Below are 20,820 nucleotides of genomic sequence, written 5' to 3'. Positions count from 1 at the left end.
TTTGGGCTTGTCCCAGCCATTATAAGCCTGGAGCTACCCTATTGTCTTAAATGGAGCTCTCAACATTCCCTTCTTCTAATAGGAATTATTGCCTGCACCTGTGGTCAATAACGGCTGTAGGGTGCCGCCTGTTATTATGGGCCGCGCTCCAATTTACACTTACATATGCAGTCTGATTTTATATTGCACTAACTTAGCAAGAAAGCAAACGAGTGTTGTACAATGTGAGGGGTTCAAATCATCAATTGGGCACAACTAAGGGGGCGCGACAGGCAGAGTAGGTGGTATTCTGGCACACAGAGTCTCAGCTACGCTTTATTACTCGTATGGGAGTTCCTTTTCCCCCGGGCACCATGCCCTTGTACCCGGGAGCATTCCTGTATGCACTAGACTACAACTGCTCAGCCCCACAGTACAATCTATGCACAATATGCCATGGTAGGGTTGGTGGAAGAGATGAGGGTAAGGGATACATGAGCGGAGTCGAGGGGAGTGAATTATAGAAGATGGAATACACGGTGGAGGAGGGGGACAGAGCAGTGTAGAAGTAGGGTGATACATGGCAGAGGTGGGGGAGGGAGTAGTACAGCTGCATGAGCGTACGCGACTGAGGTGGAGAAGGAAGTAGTATAGGTGTGGGGTATAATACTGGCAGGGGAGGGAGTAGTACGGCAGCAGGAGAATACACGGATGAGGTGGATGAGGGAGTAGTATAGATGTAGGGTGATAAATGGAAGGTGTAGGGGAGGGAGTAGTAGGGCAGTAGGAGAATACACGGATGAGGTGGAGGAGAGAGTAGTATAGATGTAGGGTGATAAATGGGAGGTGTAGGGGAGGGCGTAGTAGAGCAGTAGGAGAGGACATGACTGAGGTGGAGGAGGGAGTAGTACAGCAGTAGGAGAATACACGACTGAGGTGGAGGAGGGAGTAGTAGAGCAGTAAGAGAATGCACAACTGAGGTGGAAGAGGGAGTAGTATAGATGTAGGGTGATAAGTGGCAGGGGTAGGGGAGGGAGTAGTAGAGCAGTAGGAGAATGCACAACTGAGGTGGAGGAGGGAGTAGTATAGATGTAGGGTGCTAAATGGGAGGTGTAGGGGAGGGAGTAGTACAGCAGTTGGAGAATACACAACTGAGGTGGTAGAGGGAGTAGTATAGATGTAGGGTGATAAGTGGCAGAGGTAGGGGAGGGAGTAGTACAGCGGTAGGAGAGTACATGACTGAGGTGGAGGAGGGAGTAGTATAGGTGTAGGGTGCTAAATGGGAGGTGTAGGGGAGGGAGTAGTACAGCAGTTGGAGAATACACAACTGAGGTGGAAGAGGGAGTAGTATAGATGTAGGGTGACAAATGGCGGGGGCAGGGGGAGTAGTACAGCAGTAGGAGAGGACATAACTGAGGTGGAGGAGGGAGTAGTATGGATGTAGGGTGATAAGTGGCAGAGGTAGGGGAGGGAGTAGTAGAGCAGTAGGAGAGTACATGACTGAGGTGGAGCACGGAGTAGTATAGATGTAGGGTGATAAGTGGCAGAGGTAGGGGAGGGAGTAGTACAGCGGTAGGAGAGTACATGACTGAGGTGGAGGAGGGAGTAGTATAGGTGTAGGGTGCTAAATGGGAGGTGTAGGGGAGGGAGTAGTACAGCAGTTGGAGAATACACAACTGAGGTGGAAGAGGGAGTAGTATAGATGTAGGGTGACAAATGGCGGGGGCAGGGGGAGTAGTACAGCAGTAGGAGAGGACATAACTGAGGTGGAGGAGGGAGTAGTATGGATGTAGGGTGATAAGTGGCAGAGGTAGGGGAGGAAGTAGTAGAGCAGTAGGAGAGTACATGACTGAGGTGGAGCACGGAGTAGTATAGATGTAGGGTGATAAGTGGCAGAGGTAGGGGAGGGAGTAGTACAGCGGTAGGAGAGTACATGACTGAGGTGGAGGAGGGAGTAGTGTAGGTGTAGGGTGCTAAATGGGAGGTGTAGGGGAGGGAGTAGTACAACAGTTGGAGAATACACAACTGAGGTGGAAGAGGGAGTAGTATAGATGTAGGGTGATAATTGGCGGGGGCAGGGGGAGTAGTACAGCAGTAGGAGAGGACATAACTGAGGTGGAGGACGGAGTAGTATAGATGTAGGGTGATAAGTGGCAGAGGTAGGGGAGGGAGTAGTACAGCTATAGAATGTATTACTGAGGTGGAGGAGGGAGTAGTATAGATGTAGGGTGACAAATGGCCGGGGTAGGGGAGGGAGTAGTACAGCTGTATGAGAGTACATGACTGAGGTGGAGGACGGAGTAGTATAGATGTAGGGTGATAAGTGGTAGGGGTAGGGGAGGGAGTAGTACAGCTATAGAATGTATTACTGAGGTGGAGGAGGGAGTAGTATAGATGTAGGGTGATAAATGGCGGAGGCGGGCCAAGAAACACAGAAGAAATATACAGGACCCATTTTTTGTACAAATAAAATATTATGTAAAGTGTCATTGTGAAACTTCAAACACTTGCGCGGTCACACGCTTTAGATAGCAGCGCCTCGGAATCATTTATGATTATAGCGTGTCCCTTCCGTCTGGTGGCGGCCCAGGAACACAAAGGGATGGGCTCGTCGGGCCTACAGCTTATTAATTGCTCTCCCTGCTCCTATTTCAAAGGCAGGGATGCAGGCGTGAAAGTATTAAAATTTACTGCCTTTAAATATTTTATCATGCGTTTAATGTTGCGAAATTAGACAGTATCTGGTAATATATTCCCCTCCCCAATACCTCATTTGCCTCTATGGAGAAAAAAACCACAAAATGATTCAATTACTGACTGGCCTGTGCAGTAACGAGCAGTGAGGGAGGGGGGGGGGGGGGTCTCCCTGGGGCATCAGAACCGGCGCTTGTTGTTTTATGGTGTAAAGAGCAGAACTAATCACGTCTGAGGGGGAGGGGGATGCTAAAATTAAAGCAAAGGTTTATGGGTCCAGTAAGGCAGGAGCAGCAGGTCTGATGGATATGTGCTTTCTTTTATTTCTAACAGCTGGTGGCAATATGTGCGAGACAGGAGACACCATGGGGGGTTGTACTTTTTTATGCACCAGATGCCCATGTTCTGTCCATTTTAGGTTTCTCCTCCGGCTCTAGCAACAGCATCTTCACGCAGATAGCCGCCAGGTTACTATAGTGATAATAAGTGGGAGTTATTTAATATAGGTCCAATCCACATGCACTAACAAAGTTAGAAATCATTGGCATGGTCCATGGCGTTTCGACCCCACCATGGCGAGGCAGGTCATTTGAGCTTGCTGCTGACTTCTGCAGGGCAAATAGAAGGGGGGCGGAGAGCTATGTTTTTAAAGAGAAAAGCGACAACTGATGGACAGAATGCAGAACAATGTCATAGATTAACCCCAGTACAGAGATCTGGGCCTAAATCCATTGTTTTTTTGCTCACCACTCCATTCCAGTTTAGACCCAACCATATGTAAACCAGTCTTGACCCTGCGCCCAATGGGAACAGTCCAGCCCGAACTGCCAGGCCAGGTCCTCCCTGGACTGGAAACAAGCATCCTAGGACCGGTTTCAGGGTTTCAGCCCTCATCAGCCAGGATAGCTTAAATCCAGTGGCATGGAGAGCACGGGACTCACGTCTAAGCATACCCGTCCCACACAGGGTGACAAATGCAGAACCACAATTGATGGACAGAATGCAAAACAATGTCATACATTCACCCCAGGACAGAGATCTGGGCCTAAATCCATCGTTTTTTTGCTCACTATGCCATTCCAGTTTGGGCTCAGCCATATGCAAATTAGTCTTGACCCTGCAGCCATGTCTGAACTGGGGCTGTGGAATGAGCTAAAGAATGATGATGGATTAAACCCAGATCAGTTGACTGGGGGTGAGTGCTTGCAGTGTTCAACACTCCATCCATCATCCCCTTTGGTTTTGCTTTGTTCGCCCTAAGTTGGCAGGGTATGCCCAGACGTGGGTCCCTTGCTCACTCTGCCACTGGATTCAAGCTAGCCTGGCTGATGACGGCTGATTAGCCAGAAACTGGTCCCAGGATGCTTGTTTCTGGTCCAAGGAAGACATGGCTTGACAGTTCGGGCTGGACTGTTCCCGTGAGGCACAGGGTCAGACTGATTTGCATATCCCCATGTCTGAACTGGGGTGGTGGAGTGAGCTAAATAATGATGATGGACTAAACCCTGATCAGTTGACTGGGGGTGAGTGCTTTCAATGTTCAACACTCCATCCATCATCCCCTTTAGTTTTGCTTTGTTCGCCCTAAGTTGGCAGGGTATACCCAGACGTGGGTCCCTTGCTCACTTTGCCACTGGATTCAAACTAGCCTGGCTGATGACTGCTGATTAGCCAGAAACTGGTCCCAGGATGTTTGTTTCCGGTCCAGGGAAGACATAGCTTGGAGGTTCGGGCTGGACTGTTCCCATGAGGCACAGGGTCAGACTGATTTGCATATGGCCATGCCTGAACTGGGATGGTGGAGTGAGCTAAAGAATGATGATGGATTAAACCCAGATCAGTTGACAGGGGGTGAGTGCTTGCAATGTTCAACAATTCCGTCCATCATCCCCTTTGGTTTTGCTTTGTTTGCCCTAAGGTGGCAGGGTATGCCCAGACGTAGGTCCCTTGCTCACTTTGCCACTGGATTCAAGCTAGCCTGGCTGATGACGGCTGATTAGCCAGAAACTGGTTCCAGGATGTTTGTTTCTGGTCCAGGGAAGACATGGCTTGACAGTTCGGGCTGGACTGTTCCCATGAGGCACCAGGTCAGACTGATTTGCATATGGCCATGCCTGAACTGGGATGGTGGAGTGAGCTAAAGAATGATGATGGATTAAACCCAGATCAGTTGACAGGGGGTGAGTGCTTGCAATGTTCAACAATTCCGTCCATCATCCCCTTTGGTTTTGCTTTGTTTGCCCTAAGGTGGCAGGGTATGCCCAGACGTAGGTCCCTTGCTCACTTTGCCACTGGATTCAAGCTAGCCTGGCTGATGACGGCTGATTAGCCAGAAACTGGTTCCAGGATGTTTGTTTCTGGTCCAGGGAAGACATGGCTTGGCAGTTCGGGCAGGACTGTTCCCATGAGGCACCGGGTCAGACTGATTTGCATATGGCCATGCCTGAACTGGGGTGGTGGAGTGAGCTAAAGAATGATGATGGATTAAACCTAGATCAGTTTACTGGGGGTGAGTGCTTGCAATGTTCAACACTTCGTCTATCATCCCCTTTGATTTTGCTATGTTTTTAACAAGGTCATACACCTGTGCTTCTCCTAGGCTAATGTATTTCAAGACACCTGCTAGAGTAGTTGCTCTCTTGGGACTAGGGTAACCAAAACGTTAGGTGAAATCATAAATCTGGTCAATGGGAACCATGGGGATCTCACTGATCAGGTATACAACAGGAATAAAAGAGTCTAAGGGAATCAAAAGAGAATTTTATGGGATAGTGTTCGCTTGATCCAGTAAAAACAATGGAGTTATCCTAAAGTCACAATGTACCCTGATAGCTAAAATTAAAGTTGTACGGTTAGGGTCGACATGTTTCAATCGTACGTTGACAGGAGGGTCAATCGACCTTTCATAAGGATATAAATCAATTTAATCCTACCCTGTATAGGTCTGTGGGTCCTGCTAAAGGTTAGTGGAATCCACTAGACTAACAGATACAGAGGGGATGGTTCCAACCGAAAATCCGGATAGAGTAACCCCTTAGGTGAGGCAGAGCTCTTCCTGATACACTAAGGGAGAAAGTAATGTAAATGTAAATTGATACTTGTATAGCGCACTACTCACCCGCAAGGGTCTCAAGGCGCCTGTACGAATACCGCTGTGGAAGACATCCTGGCTTTCCCTGTGAGGCGTCCACTCCTGGGCACCCCCAATGTGGAGGCCAGGGGCATTAAGATTTGATTGGTGGGATCCCCATGTATCACCTTGACCAGGTTCATGATTTCACCTAACATTTTGGTTACACTTGTCCCGAGGCAGGAACTACTCCAGCATTCGTGTTGACTTCTGAAGGGTGTCACATTACTTTTAGACCTCCCTGCTACCCCCCTTCTCACCGGCCTCACTCTAGATCATTCGGCCACACACCACGCCGACGAGTATATTGTTGACGTCTTTACCCAGGGCTCCTCGATAATACCTCCTTTTTTTGTCATATTAAGTTACTGTGTCCTGATGATGACCTTCCTACTCACCATAGGTTTGAAACGCTCTCATCTATGCTCATTTGAATCAGGGATGAAACTATCTCACAGTCACTAGTGCTGTATTGACTCAATTAGGTCTAATTTGTTAATATCTCGTTCGTTAAATGTTTGTGTGTGTATGTTTACTTTTACAAGCTCTTACTTGTATCCACATGCAGGACGATAATTATCCATACATGTACTAAACTGCTTATTATTATATAATAGCAATATTGTATAGTTGATGCATTAGCACTACAGGACCAGCAGTGGTACAGAATTTCGTGGTAAATATGACTATATAAATGACTCCAAAGAGGAACCACAGTTTTCTGATATAATCTTTACAGAGGTTGGCATCGTGGAATCCGGCCTAGCTGAAGGTTCTTGACATTGTGGGTCAATATTAGTCAAGTATATGAGGGTTTACTTCTGAAGAGTGGAAATTCATGTGTGGGACACCCCCGCGCCGCACGGCCACCAGCTGCTGCGTGTGCCCCTTGCCTGCCCCTGCCTCGCTGCTGCCTCGTTTGCCGGCTGCCGCCGCTGCGAGTGCTTTTTTTCCTTGTTTTGTCATTAATTTGTGCTTGTCTTTTTTTGGTGTTTAAACTCTGTTTTTGCCGCTTTTAGCGGTAATTTGTGCCTGTTTTTGCCTGTTATCGTGGTTGCTCTCCTTCCTTGTTGTCCGCCTACCGCGCCGCCCCCCGCCCTCCCTTCCCGCCACCGCCGCTTGTCCCCGCCCCTTTTGTCTTCTGTAACCCTCCCCGCTCCCGCCTCCCAGCTGCCCCGCCCACCCGCGCACTTCGCCTTAAATGGCGACCGTGCGAACGCGCAGCGGTCACGCGCAGCGGGCGCGCCGATTGTGCGCCGAAGGCGCGCCAAAGGTAAGCCCGTCTGCGCCCGTCCGCGACCGGATCGCGACCAGCGCCAGGACCCCTGGCCCACGAAGACCCCGACCGACCCGCCTGACGTACTCAGCCGCCACCCTCATCGCTCTCAACACCGGCCGACTCCCAGACTGCCACCAAGCCACTCCAAGACGCACCCACGGACCGTTCAGCTGCCACGCCTGCAAGTTCTCCTGCATCCGGCCCAGCCCCGCACCAGCACCGGTCAAGTCGAACTCCAGCAGCACCCACCTCAAGTGCATCCTCCTCAACACCCGCTCCGTCCACAGACACGCCATCGAACTCTGGAACCTTCTAGACGCCACAGCCCCTGACGTTGCCTTCCTCACGGAGACCTGGATGAACGCCTCATCAGCTCCCGACATCGCCATCGCTATCCCAGAGGGCTACAAGATCGTCCGGAGGGACCGAAACGCCAACCAGATGGGAGGAGGCATCGCCATCATCCACAGGAACACCATCCGTCTCACGACCAGCACCGACAACACCCTGACCAGCGCCGAACACCTGCATTTCCAGATCCACACCAACCCGAACACCACCCTCAGAGGCACCCTGATCTACCGACCCCCTGGACCACGCACACAATTCAGCGAGGACATCGCCGACTTCGTCAGCCCGCATGCCCTCCCCTCCGCTGACTACATCCTCCTGGGAGACCTCAACTTCCATCTGGAGAACAACAACGACCACAACACCAGCACCCTGCTCGACAACCTCGCCAACCTGGGACTCAAGCAACTGGTGTCCACCCCCACCCACCTCGCCGGTCACACACTCGACGCCGTCTTCTCATCCAGCACAGACATCGACTTCAGCCACGCCACAGAGCTTCAATGGACGGACCACAGCTGCGTCCACTTCACCTTCAAGAGAACGACGACCCACCAACACCAGCAACACACCGCCCGCAGAAGCTGGAACAAGATCACAGCAGACCAGCTCGCCACCTCCCTGAGCCAACACCCTCCTGCCAGCTCAGCGAACCCCAGCCAGGCCGCCGATAACATCACGAAGTGGATCAGCAACTGCGCGGACGAACTCGCCCCGCTGAGGACCCCGCCTAGCAGACCCGGCAGCAAGAAGGCCCCATGGTTCACCGACGAACTCAAGAGCTCCAAGAAGAACTGCCGAGCCCTCGAGAAAGTCTGGAAAAAGGATCCGACAACGGACAACAGGACCTCCTACAAACTTGCCACCCGGAAACACCACCAGCTGATCCGCGCCGCCAAGAGAACAGCATTCAAGGACCGGTTGGACAACAACGCACACAACAGCAAGGAACTCTTCAACATCGTGAAAGAGCTTTCCAACCCCAACGCAGGAAACAACGACATCACCCCATCGCAAGACCTCTGCAACTCCCTCGCCTCATACTTCCACAACAAGATCACAGACATACACAGCAGTTTCAACAACCAACCAACGCACACCACGACCGACCAGCCACCCCCCCCCACCACCACCCTCCACGCCTGGACCCCGATCAGCACAGAAGACACCATCCGCACGATGAACTCCATCCACTCCGGATCACCAACCGACCCCTGCCCTCACCACATCTTCAACAAGGCCGACGCTGTCATCGCACCCCACCTGCGAGACATCATCAACACATCCTTCGACACCGCCATCTTCCCCGAGAGCTGGAAACACGCCGAAATCAGCGCTCTACTCAAGAAACCAACAGCGGACCCCACCGACCTCAAGAATTACCGCCCCATCTCGCTTCTCCCGTTTCCAGCCAAAGTCATCGAGAAGACCGTCAACAAGCAGATGGCCGCCTTCCTCGAGACGAACGGATCCCTCGACCCCTCACAGTCCGGCTTCCGAGCCAAACACAGCACCGAGACCGCCCTCATCGCCGCCACCGATGACATCCGAGCCCTGATGGACAATGGAGAAACAGCGGCCCTCATCCTCCTAGACCTCTCCGCGGCATTCGACACGGTCTGCCACCGCACCCTAATACGGCGCCTCAGCAACATCGGAATTCAGGACAAGGCGCTGGAATGGATCATCTCCTTCCTCGACGGAAGAACACAGCGAGTCCGCCTACCACCGTACAAGTCAGAGGCCTCCGAAGTCATCTGCGGCGTCCCCCAAGGATCATCCCTGAGCCCCACCCTCTTCAACGTCTACATGAGCCCCCTCGCGGCCATCGTACGCAAACACCACCTCAGCATCATCTCCTACGCCGACGACACCCAGCTGATCCTCTCCCTGACCAACAAACCCGCCGCCGCCAGAGCCAACCTACACGAAGGGATGAAAGAGGTAGCCGAGTGGATGACGACCAGCCGCCTGAAACTAAACTCGGACAAGACGGAGGTCCTCATCCTGGGCTCCTCTCCCTCCACCTGGGACGACTCCTGGTGGCCTCCCGCCCTGGGCACCGCACCCAAACCGACAGACCATGCACGAAACCTGGGCTTCATCCTGGACTCCTCCCTCTCCATGACCAGGCAAGTCAGCAGCGTCTCCTCGGCGTGCTTCAACATCCTACGCATGCTACGGAAGATCTTCTGGTGGATCCCCACAGAGACCAGGAAGACCGTCACCCAGGCCCTCGTCACCAGCCGACTGGACTACGGCAACGCCCTCTACGCCGGGACCACCGCCAAGCTCCAGAAGAGACTCCAGCGGATCCAAAACGCCTCAGCCAGACTCATCCTCGACATCCCACGATCCAGCCACATCTCCGGACATCTCAGAGACCTTCACTGGCTCCCCATCAACAAGAGAATCACCTTCCGCCTCCTCACCCACGCACACAAAGCCCTACACGACCAAGGCCCGAGCTACCTCAACAGCCGAGTCAACTTCTACGCTCCCAAACGCCACCTCCGATCAGCCAACCACGCCCTCGCCGCCGTCCGCCGCATCCGAAGAGCGACTACAGGAGGAAGGTCCTTCTCCTACCTGGCCGCCAAGACCTGGAACTCCCTCCCGTCCGACCTGCGCCTGACCCAAGACCACCTCTCCTTCAGGAAGAAGCTGAAGACCTGGCTGTTCGAGCAGTAGCGGCACCCCCCCCCCCCCCCAGCGCCTTGAGACCCTACGGGTATGTAGCGCGCTTTATAAGTGTCACTGATTGATTGATTGATTGATTGATTATGTGGCTTATGTGCTATCCGTGCACGCTTAATGTGAACAGTAGCCTTGTTATAGTGGTGTACATCATGGGGCTTAGTGGAACCTTGCCGGCTGTGGTACCTTACATACTAGGACATATTGTAGACACTGCCTAAGATGTTCTACATATTGTGGAAAAGGGATAAAGCCAAATGATGGTGCATTGCAAGCTGCACCTGGCCTGGCTATGGCACGTTCTACACTGCGCTATGGTGGGTAAGACCTGGCTACGCTGATTTTGTGCTGTAGCACTGTCAAAGAAGGCCCAGCTATGCAGCTTCACATACTTGGGTAATGTGGACTCTGGCATGGGTGTGATGCTTTACACAAGTGTGAATGATGACTGTTTGAGGTCCCAGTGGCCCCATAGCAAAATACAAAAAATATACCTCTCAACTATATCTCCTAATATATCTCCCTTATAAAGATCATTTAAGGTTGCTATGCTGTAGCAGTGTTCATGGTATGTATGATGCAATGGTGATGCTCAAATAAGCCTCAGGCACTAAAATTGTTATAAGATTGGAGCAGACACTAGAGTTTCACACATAGGCCCTGCCTTGCTTCCATCCAGCTCCACCCAGCAACACTCACCTGTCTCAGAGGAGATGTTGACCTCAATGCTGAGGTCGGCGATGGGGGCGCCCTGAAAGGAGGCCACACACAGGTAGGTGCCGTAGTCGCTGAATCGCAGGTCAATGATTTCCAGGCTGCTGGTGACCGGTGGCAACTCGGGGTCGTTCCTGGTGACGAGCAGGCGGTCCGTGACTTTGGCGGGCTTGCCGTTCTTGTACCATGAGTAGACGACCTTCTCCTGCGGAACAGCATCCACGTGGCACGACAACTTGAGGTCCTGCCCCAGCTGTATCGTCTCGCTCTCCTTAATGATATCAGGGGTGATCTGGAACGTGGCATTCTTCATGGCTAGTGTGAGAAACAGCCAAGAGTTAATGGAGGAGCCAAGTTAGATGGAAACATGTAATGTAATGTAAGGTGCACTTGTATAGCGCGGCTGTCACCCAAAGGGTATCCTGGCGCTTAGATTACTGAGCAGCGAGAGCAACAGAGAAGGCACAGTCTACTCTCTCGGGAACAATCTGGTCACATTTCAGGGCCTATCCACTTCATCTTCAGTTTGTGCCCATGAAACCACCTCACTTCTTGCAAGTAGCTAAGTGTTGACAAGTAGTCAAGTATTGACAAGATTTTCAATGGTACAACATACAGGACCTTTGCTGCCCATTTTGTAAATTGGGATCCAGGTCCTGAAGGATAAACCGTGGTTTCTGGACTGGGTTAATGACATGGCTGAAACATGTCGACCAGTGGGATGCGGGATCAATAGTTATCCCTAACATCCCCTTATTCACTTTGTTCGTAATACTCCTCTAAAATACCTTAATAAAAAATGCTTATGGAACATGTATAGGAATTTTTTTTATCTCACATTGGATCCCCACTAAAAACGAAAGAAAGCACATTCACAAAGAAAAACACTCCTAATTATACTAAGGAGCCCATACCTCACCCAAGAATGTCTGTCAGATGAGGTAAACCCATTGATTAAGCCTGCCACCAGGATTGGTGGGTTGGGATTTGTCTTACATTTTTATAAATATTTATGAAATCTAAAACTGGGTCATTAGGGTGCCCACTTACTCAGGCACAGCATGTGGCAGTACTCTAAAGTCATGTTTGATCCTACTCTTGTTATATCCACTTCTAAGAAGTGATAAAATGAAACAACCAGATTCACTAATGTGTTTATTTTTGAATTATTTTGTAGAAAAAGTTAGAATTCCTCTCTCATTCTAATTTTTTAAACGAACAGCCTTGGATAACATGCCTAGGGAAGCAGAGTTAAATTGACTCTGTGAACACAATCTTCTGAGCACAGATCTTAAAACTCAATTCTTATTCTTTCGCATATACAGTCTTTCTTTTATGTCTACTTGTCACTGCCACAGGATACTGTAGTCTTTCCTTTTCACTCTTTCTCATGGCAATATTGGTATACTTTTTCATAAAGCATTCAGTAATCCAAGGACGACTTTTCAAACAGTTCATAAGTTTCCAGAACATTGCCTTCTTTTCCCACCAATGTTGCTTAGTGTGTGGTAATGGACACATCTCACTGTGAATGACATACTTCCAATAAATTGATAGATTTATTAGATACGTATGAATATATATTGAAACTTACAAAGCGTCACCTTAGTTAGAAAGCAACAACATGATGTACATTTTGTAGGGTATAAAATGGATCATGTTGTTTACTAGACTAGCACGCAGGTTGGAGCGGACCCTTCCGGTTACACTTTGGCCATTGGGCAGTCTAAACTGGGAGACTCTACCAGTTTCTCAAAGGTTGTTGAGAGTGCTGGCTCCGCCTTTGTTCGACAGCCCCACACTAGATCTTCCACTGATGTAGACCTGCACCCCTCGTTGTTACTGGTAGGATCTCCTACCCCTACAGGACAACCGCTCCGAGTGCTCTGATTGGTCACCCGGTCCAACACTAACTACTTTTCTGTTACATCTCCATGGTAATCTATTTTCAGGTTAATTTACATTTATTTATTGCCAGATTATCCTTGTGACTGTATCATCATGTCACTTCCATTCCATACCGTCCTTGTGATCTGACTGGGATCTGGTGAACTGTCTGCCTGTCTCTCCCCTCTTCTGACACCTCAAGGCTGTTACTGCTTTGTATACAGTGTCACAAGCAACTGTGTTAATTCCTCGCTTACAGTTCAATATACATTTAATTGAGGGATTTACATCTCTTACAACTTTTTATTTTTAATCACTATTAATATCAGATTCAGGTCATACTCAACTATAAAATCGACACATATAAATGCATAAAATTGAAATATGTAACTTACAAACAATTTTGGACGGAAAAACCATAATTTTTCAAAATGGCACAATCATTTATTGCATGCGACAGGGGGTGTTGTGTCCAATTGCATGAAGACTTTTTCATGTTTGCTAGTTTAAATCTGAAACTAGAACTAATTTACATTTTTGATACAACTGGAGATAATCAAATGTTATATGAGGTGACATATCTAATACATGCGTGCATCAATGTTTTTATGTTTACAGGCATGGCACACACAAGGTGCCTCAAGTTGGAGAGGATAAAAAGCCTAGGACACAGAAAAATTAAAGGGGGAGGTGAAGAGACTGGATGGAAGATAAAACACTCCAGCTAAAAGAGCCAGATCTTTAGAGGTTCGAGAACAATCGATTAACACAGCGAATTAATATACACAAAGGTCCATTTATATTTATTTAAGTGGTAATAGAATTTCTATGTGGTGATTTATTTGCAGAGCATTAACCTATTTTCTTGTGTGTGCAGAAACAAGAAATAAAAGGAAACTGATTTACACAAAGGTTCAGCCTAAAATCAATTTCTATTTTAGGTGAGACTTTTTTTTTTAATTGGGACATCAATTCTTATAGAATTGTTCTTTAAAAAATGTTTTCTATGATGGCCATGCGTCAAACAAATGTGCTTGATAATAGCTAACGCTCCCAAAAATTGTAATCGAAACCAATTTTTAAAAATCGCTGGTTGAATTAAAAGTCAGATGTCATTTTCTGTAAAATTGGACACGCTGGAAACCACTGGTGAGAGCTTTAAACAAGCATGTATTGTTCACCCTGATTCCTGCCTCCTTTATTTGCTGAACAGGTCTTCCCATCTACACCAAGTGGGCATGCACAAGAGCACGCTGTGCATCAGATGCAAATGCACAAGATTTAACAAATAATGTACATTTTCTTTACATATATTACAAGCTAGAGACACCTCAGTGTGAGTCAGTTCTGCTGCTTGACTCAACTCTTCTGCTGATCAGAGTTTTCTAAACTTGTCAAGGGCGCGGCCCCATTTTCCTTTTATGGCCCTAGTTAAACATTTTTATTATTTTTTATATCTGATAGACTGAACAACCGTTTACAGAAAACATTGTTATTGTACCAGTAATGCCTCAAATGTAACGGGCTGCATGTAACACACTGAGGCATGATTGGTCCATTTGAGAATTACAAAAAGTGATTTTGAAGAGGGGTGAAACTGGCACAGGATTACACAGCAAACTTTACTGTTGTTTTTTGCTTTACACATATTTTCATTGTAAAATGTTTTAATTTCCAGCAAAGGGAGATTAAATGGTGTGCCCAGAATCAGACAGGGGCATATTTACAAGGATAGCGATAAATAAACGCAAAGGGCACTTAGCGCTTTTTAATTTATTGCCGTTAATCGCTGTATTTTATCGCCCTGTTAGAGGGTTGTTTACAACGCGTTTCCCCAGGGCGATATAATTACCCGCGATTGTGGGGTAATCGGCGTTTTGCTGGGAACATCGCTGGTTTTCCAGCGATGTTCCCTGCAAAACGGCGATAACCTTGCTGATACGACCCTGTGGTCGTATCAGCACAATCCACCCCTTATGTTAAGCATAGGTAGGTCAGGATTTTAGCGGATGTTAGTTTTTGACGAAAACCGCAGTTTTCGCCAAAATCTAACATGTGCTTAAATCCTGTGGGCTGCCTTGTAAATATCGCGATGTGAACATCAGCGATATTTGCAAGGTATTCCATCTGGGGTATGCCCAGTGACGCCCACTCTGCATCTCATTAGAGATGCAAAGGGAGGCGTCGGGAAAAAGGGTGCTAACATGTGATTATGCATGTTAGCACCATCTTCTAAATAGGGCAATAGTTTTATCTCCGCATTTTTGGCTTTTTATGGCAAAAGAGCGGAGATAAAGCCCTTGTAAATATGCCCCACGGTTTTATCTGGTCAAGTAAAGACGGTATTAATGAACTCCAGGCCTCCGAGTTCCAAAGAGGGGTACTAGGTAATAGATTACCACTAATCCGCAGAGACACCAGCCATCTTCCACGATTGTGAGCCTTCCTGAACTTCTTATTTTATTATGGCTTATAGTTAATTGTTAACACCCCAACCCTTGGCATTCCCATCAGAGACTTGTGCAGACGCGTCTGGGAGTGCCTCTACGGGTTCACGCGGGGCCCTTGCACGCACATTGCACTAGTGCCAGGCTTCTCTGGCGCCCAGTAGAATTGCACTGACATTTGCACCGATTGGCTGTCATCGACTTGCATTAGGGGGCCCGCTAACCTAAGGAATAGTATAATTTACTAATCGAACACTGGAGTTGGAATAGTAAATTATACCATTTCTGAATCCAGCACGCCCCCTATAGCAAGTCGATGTAACGACCTGCATTGTAACGTACTGCGAAGTAACAATGCAGTAGTTGTAATTGCATGCGTTGTAAACGTATGCGATGTAACATGCTATATTCACACACATACACACACACACTCACATACACACAAATACTTTGATGGCCACACATGCACACACACTCACACATATGTAGATACTTTGAGGACCACGCACAGGGATACACACACTCGCAGACACACACACACACCTACTTTGATGGCAGTGCGCACACACATAATACACACACAGACCCAAGTATATACTTTGAATTCCTCAAGTTCACACAGAATTCTTTGGGAAACTTACATCGAACTAAGAGGTTGACCGTCTTCTTGGCAGGGTTTCCTACGTTGTTGGTCGCTGTGCAGTTGTAGTAACCCGAGTCCTCTGGCTGAATGCCCCAGATGGTGAGGTTGCCCCCCTGAGAAAGGCTGTTCTTGGGCATGGGGTTGGGCGAGTGAGTCCAGACGACCTGGGGTGGGGGGTCTCCTCCTGTCAGCGTGCACTGAAGGGTGACGTTCTCACCAGGGTTCACCACCAGGGTTTCGTTGACAGACATCTTGAGCGCAGGGGGTGCTGAAACAGAGACCACAACAGGCATTTAATAACCAAGCCCTAATTCCGAGTGACCCGCCGATCTCAGAAGGTGAATGGTTGACTACCCATGACAGAATTTTCTTCGATGACATACAAACTTTGCATACATTTCTGCAGTACTCCTACAACCCTCTGAGCTATCTTACAGCTCTGGACCTGGCTTTTTGAGCAGGAGCAACCCCCCCCCACCCCCAGCGCCTCGAGACCCTCACGGGTATGTAGTGCGCTTTACAAATGCTATGATTGATTGATTGGAATTCACCGATCTCCTAACCAGCTTGAATTTCTCCCAGCATGTCCATTCCCCTACCCACCAAAAAGGCCACACTCTGGATCAGGTCTGGACGATCAATTTAGACATTTCCTCTCTTGACGTCCGCCCCTGCTCATGGTCTGACCATTTTCTTATTTCTTTCTCTCTACACCTTCACTCTCCCTGTCGTCCTCCCCTGGTAAAGAATCTTTCAGCTCGCAACTGGAAAAGGGCTAATATGGCAGATTTCCATGCCATCTTGACTTTCACCCCTCCCACCTCTGCAACCTCACTGGAGGACCAGGCTCATCACCTTGACGAATGGCTACGCCTCGCCAGTGATAAAGTGGCCCCTTTTAAAACAATCAAAGCCAAGCGCCCCCACGACGCCCAACGTTGGTTCTCCGACCAACTCAAAACCGATAAACTTGCCCTTCGGCAAGCGGAACGTCGCTGGAGGCGCAACTATGACCCCTTGCTTAAACGTGCCTATGTTGACACCCTTCAATCCTACAAACGTTCAATTTTGACAGCCAAAACTGCCTATTTCTCTCATAAGATAACTGCCTCTAATAATAAAACCAAAGAGATCTTCTCTATCGTAAATGAGCTCTCCTTGCCAGACAGGGTTACTCCCCAACCTCAGCCAACTCAAACCCTTTGTGACTCTTTAAATTCTTATTTTTCTGAAAAAATCACAACCATAAAAAACAATAACCCCATTCCTCCCGTCCCTTTTTCTTTCCCCCCCCCCAAGAATACTAGCCTTTTGACAGAGTTCCCACCTATTTCCTTAAAAGAATTCTCTTCATTGCTTCTCAAAGTCAGCTCAGGTTCACCCAATGACTGTTGCCCTCCTCTGATCCTGAGGGAGGCCTTTCTGGCCTGTCCGGACCCTCCTCTGGCCTTGCTTAACCACTCCCTGGCCACTGGAGAGGTCCCTCGCTCCTTTAAACAAGCAGCCGTCCTACCTATCCTGAAAAAACCTAATGCGGACCCTACCATCTTAAGCAACTACCGCCCCATATCCCTTCTCCCTTATTTAGGAAAGATCTTGGAGACGTATGTAACCCGCTGCTTGACCTCTTTTATAGAGAAATCCTCCTTCCTGGATGTCCAACAAGCTGGATTTCGACCCCTCCACTCAACCGAGGCGGTTATAGTAGCTGTCATGGATGCCCTCAGGACTGGTGCCGATAAAAACACCTATCAGGCCCTTGTCCTTTTGGACCTTTCTGCAGCATTCGACACGGTCGATCATGCTATTCTGATCGACCGTGTCCATAATGCTGGCATTCAGGGAGTGGCCCTCGACTGGCTAAGTTCCTTTCTTGACCAGCGAACTCAAGCTGTCCACTTGTCCACTTTCTCTGCACCTTACACATCTCTAACCTGCGGGGTCCCCCAGGGCTCGGCACTATCCCCTCTTTTATTTAATTTGTATTTACAACCCCTTTTAGCTATCCTCAGAAATTCTCCGGTCACAATCTTCAATTATGCAGATGATCTTCAGTTAATCTTTCCCATCAATTCCCAACCTTCTTCTAGCTTTCATTTTCAGTCCACTATGTTGACCATCTCAGATTGGATGTGCCACAGTCAACTTAAACTAAACCCCACAAAGACTGAGCTGGTACTCACGGGGGGTCCTGCTAACCCTTGGAATGACACCTTCTGGCCACCTTCCCTGGGGACGGCTCCCACTCCGGTCAGTACAGTCAAGAGTCTAGGGGTGATGATTTCTGAAGATCTCTCGATGAGGGCACAAATAAACTCAGTGACTTCATCTTGTTTTTTCCAACTCAGGAGGATCCAAAAAATCAGTAGGTTCCTCACAAGAGACGCCCTGATTTTGTGGTCATTGCTCTCATCACCTCTAGACTTGACTACGCCAACCTGTTGTACGTGGGGACCCCGGCATGCCACCTCCATCGGCTGCAATTGGTGCAGAATCAGGCTGCCCGCCTGATCTTTCACCAACCCAAGTATCATCATGTCACCCCCCTCCTCCGTAGTCTCCACTGGCTCCCTGTCTCCACTCGGTGTCTGTTCAAGATGGCTTGTACTGTTTTTAAGGCACTCACCGAGGCGGCTCCCGCCTTTATTTCATCACGCCTGGTTCGCTACACCCCCCCAGAACTCTCCGTTCCTCCTCTCTCAACCTCCTTGTGGTCCCCAAATACAAACGGAAAAAACACGGTGGCTCGAGTTTCTCTGTTTTAGCTCCCTCCACCTGGAACTCCCTGCCTCTCACTCTCCGTCTTTGTCCCAGCTATGAATCCTTCCGTAGACAGTTGAAAACCCTCTTTTTCCAGTCAGCATTCGAGTAACCCCCTCTCCATGACCTCTTCTGTTTGTCAAGAGCGCCAAGAAACCGTTGGTGTATGTGCACGGTACAAATATTTTTAATAATAATAATAATAATAATAATTGGCATGCATGATCCATGTACATAGCTGTAAGTCACGAAGATGCAAATCTGTATGTTTTATTCCACCTGCCGGGTTGCTGTGAGTTCTTTGCACCCTCACGCCTCCTATATGTTGGATCGCATGCAGACTTTGGGCCTCGCCTCTGGGGATCTGAGGTAGGGCAGGAATGGACACTATTTATCTAATACAGTGTACTCCTGTCCTTTCCCCCTGCGCTGGCACCGTTTCGCCTGCCTAGCACCAACGCAGGCGCCCTTGCACCACGTTGCGAGGGTGCCTGTGTTGTCAGCAGGATTGTTTTAGTGCAGGAAGGGACATTCCTGCACAAAAACAATCCTGAGAGGCGTTCTCCTATTTCCATGTGTGCTGCAGAATGCAGCGCACATGGCAAAAGGTATGAACGAAGAGAAATGAAGTGATTTCTCTTTGTTGTGCCTTCCCTGGGGAGGCAGAAGGTTTAGGTGCATCCCCAGGTTTACATTCTCTCGTAAATCTGGTGAAGCATCAAAATCCATGGGTGTGGAGTGGAAACACCCCCTGCAACGCCCACGGATGCCTCCTGAGCGCAGAGTAAGGCTGCACAGGGACTTGCGCTGCTTTGTCTTCCTCCATATCTATGAGGCCATGCGTAGCCACGTGACCTCATGAATATGATGTTGTAGTTTGCACCGAGATGCTCCGGCGGCGCAAGGGGCTCATAAATACACCCCCCATGCCAGGATTAGGCTAGAGCAGGACAAACTGACATGCGCACCCTTTGCACACGCTCATTCTAGACAGGCCGCTGTCGCCATCTGTGGTGGAGCCTGTGATGTGCGAGAGGGACACCTGGAGCTGCGGGGACTGAAATACCTGCAGGTACAGAGCTCCCCCTTGAAGTCAGCCATCAAAGGGGCTTTACTCCTGTAATCCTTCTGTTTACAAGCCACTAATCAGATCCACCCCGAGAGTGGAAGAGGGAGGGGGAGGGGGAGGGGAGGGAGTGAAAGGAAGGGGGAGAGTGAGGCCGGTAAATGGAAACAAGTGGAAGGGAACCAGAGGGAGCAAGGGAGACACCTAGAAGAAGAAAGGCATGGGAGGAAAGTACCAGAGAGAACAGTGGAAAGAGGGAGGGAGAGAAAGGAGATAGGATGAGAGAGGAAATGAAACAGGAAGAGAGAGTGACGGCGAAGGGAAACAGATGGAGAGAGGAGAAGGAAGAGTGCAGAGTGATAGAGGAGAGATGGAAAGGGGCAGTGAATGAGAGGAGAGAAAGAGGTGGGGAGTGCGAGAGGGTGAGCCTGAGAGTGGGAGACTGAGAGAGAAGAGAGAGTGAGGTAAAGGTGTAGGGTTCATTATCCTGAGAGAGAATGGGGGGGTGTGTCACAGGGTTTTTGAAGATGGAATTGGTTGACCACAGCTGTGACTGGAGTGCTGCACAGGGCGAGATGAGAGGGAGTGGGTGTGTACACGTATGTGTGCGTGCATGTGTGAGTGCGTGTGTGTTATGTGTATGAGTGGGTGAAGAGAGATCCATATCCTCCTTGCTTTGCAGAGAAGGTTTGATTCATGCAACACTCCAGTTTGAAAGATGTGGGTCCAGAAGAAGGGATCCTGGGGCATATTTATGTAGCGTTCTTGCAGCGCAGCAAGCCACCATGCTGAACTGCGCTGTGCGAAAGGGAAAGGGCAAGAATGCGCTGTATTTAACATAATGTGAAGAATTCCTGTTGTTTCCCTGCTCTGGCGCCTCTTTGGCTGCCAGCGCCAATGCAGGCACCATGGTGCCGGGGTGCGTGCGTTGTAAAAAGGACTTTTCTTTACAAAAACAATCCCCTAACGCCAAATGCAGCACACAGAAATAAAAAAAGAGGGCAGAAATAAGCATATTTCTGCGCGTTACGCCTCCCCTGGGGAGGCGTGGCATTTTGGTGCATTCCCGGATCTACCATTGTTCTTAAATCTGGGAAGGCGCCAAAATCCATGGGTGGGTGCGTGGGAACATATATCTTTTATGATATATGTGTCGAAATAAAGACTTATTTG

General features: G+C 49.0%; 1 protein-coding gene across 1 annotated transcript in view; it reads right to left on the bottom strand.

The window, feature by feature from the left end:
* MDGA1 (MAM domain containing glycosylphosphatidylinositol anchor 1) overlaps nucleotides 1-20,820 on the bottom strand; it is a 900,569-nt gene that overhangs the window by 394,515 nt on the left and 485,234 nt on the right. The window contains exons 6-7 of the mRNA XM_086925579.1: nucleotides 15,820-16,089; nucleotides 10,830-11,159 (exon numbers count right to left, since the gene is read on the bottom strand). Coding sequence (XP_086781705.1) covers nucleotides 10,830-11,159; nucleotides 15,820-16,089 — 600 coding nt within the window. The remainder of the gene's footprint in view (nucleotides 1-10,829; nucleotides 11,160-15,819; nucleotides 16,090-20,820) is intronic.

The sequence above is a fragment of the Lissotriton vulgaris genome, chromosome 6 (genome assembly GCF_964263255.1).
Source record: "Lissotriton vulgaris chromosome 6, aLisVul1.2, whole genome shotgun sequence".
Taxonomy (NCBI): Eukaryota; Metazoa; Chordata; class Amphibia; order Caudata; family Salamandridae; genus Lissotriton; species Lissotriton vulgaris.
This window is presented reverse-complemented; position numbering and strand designations above follow the sequence as displayed.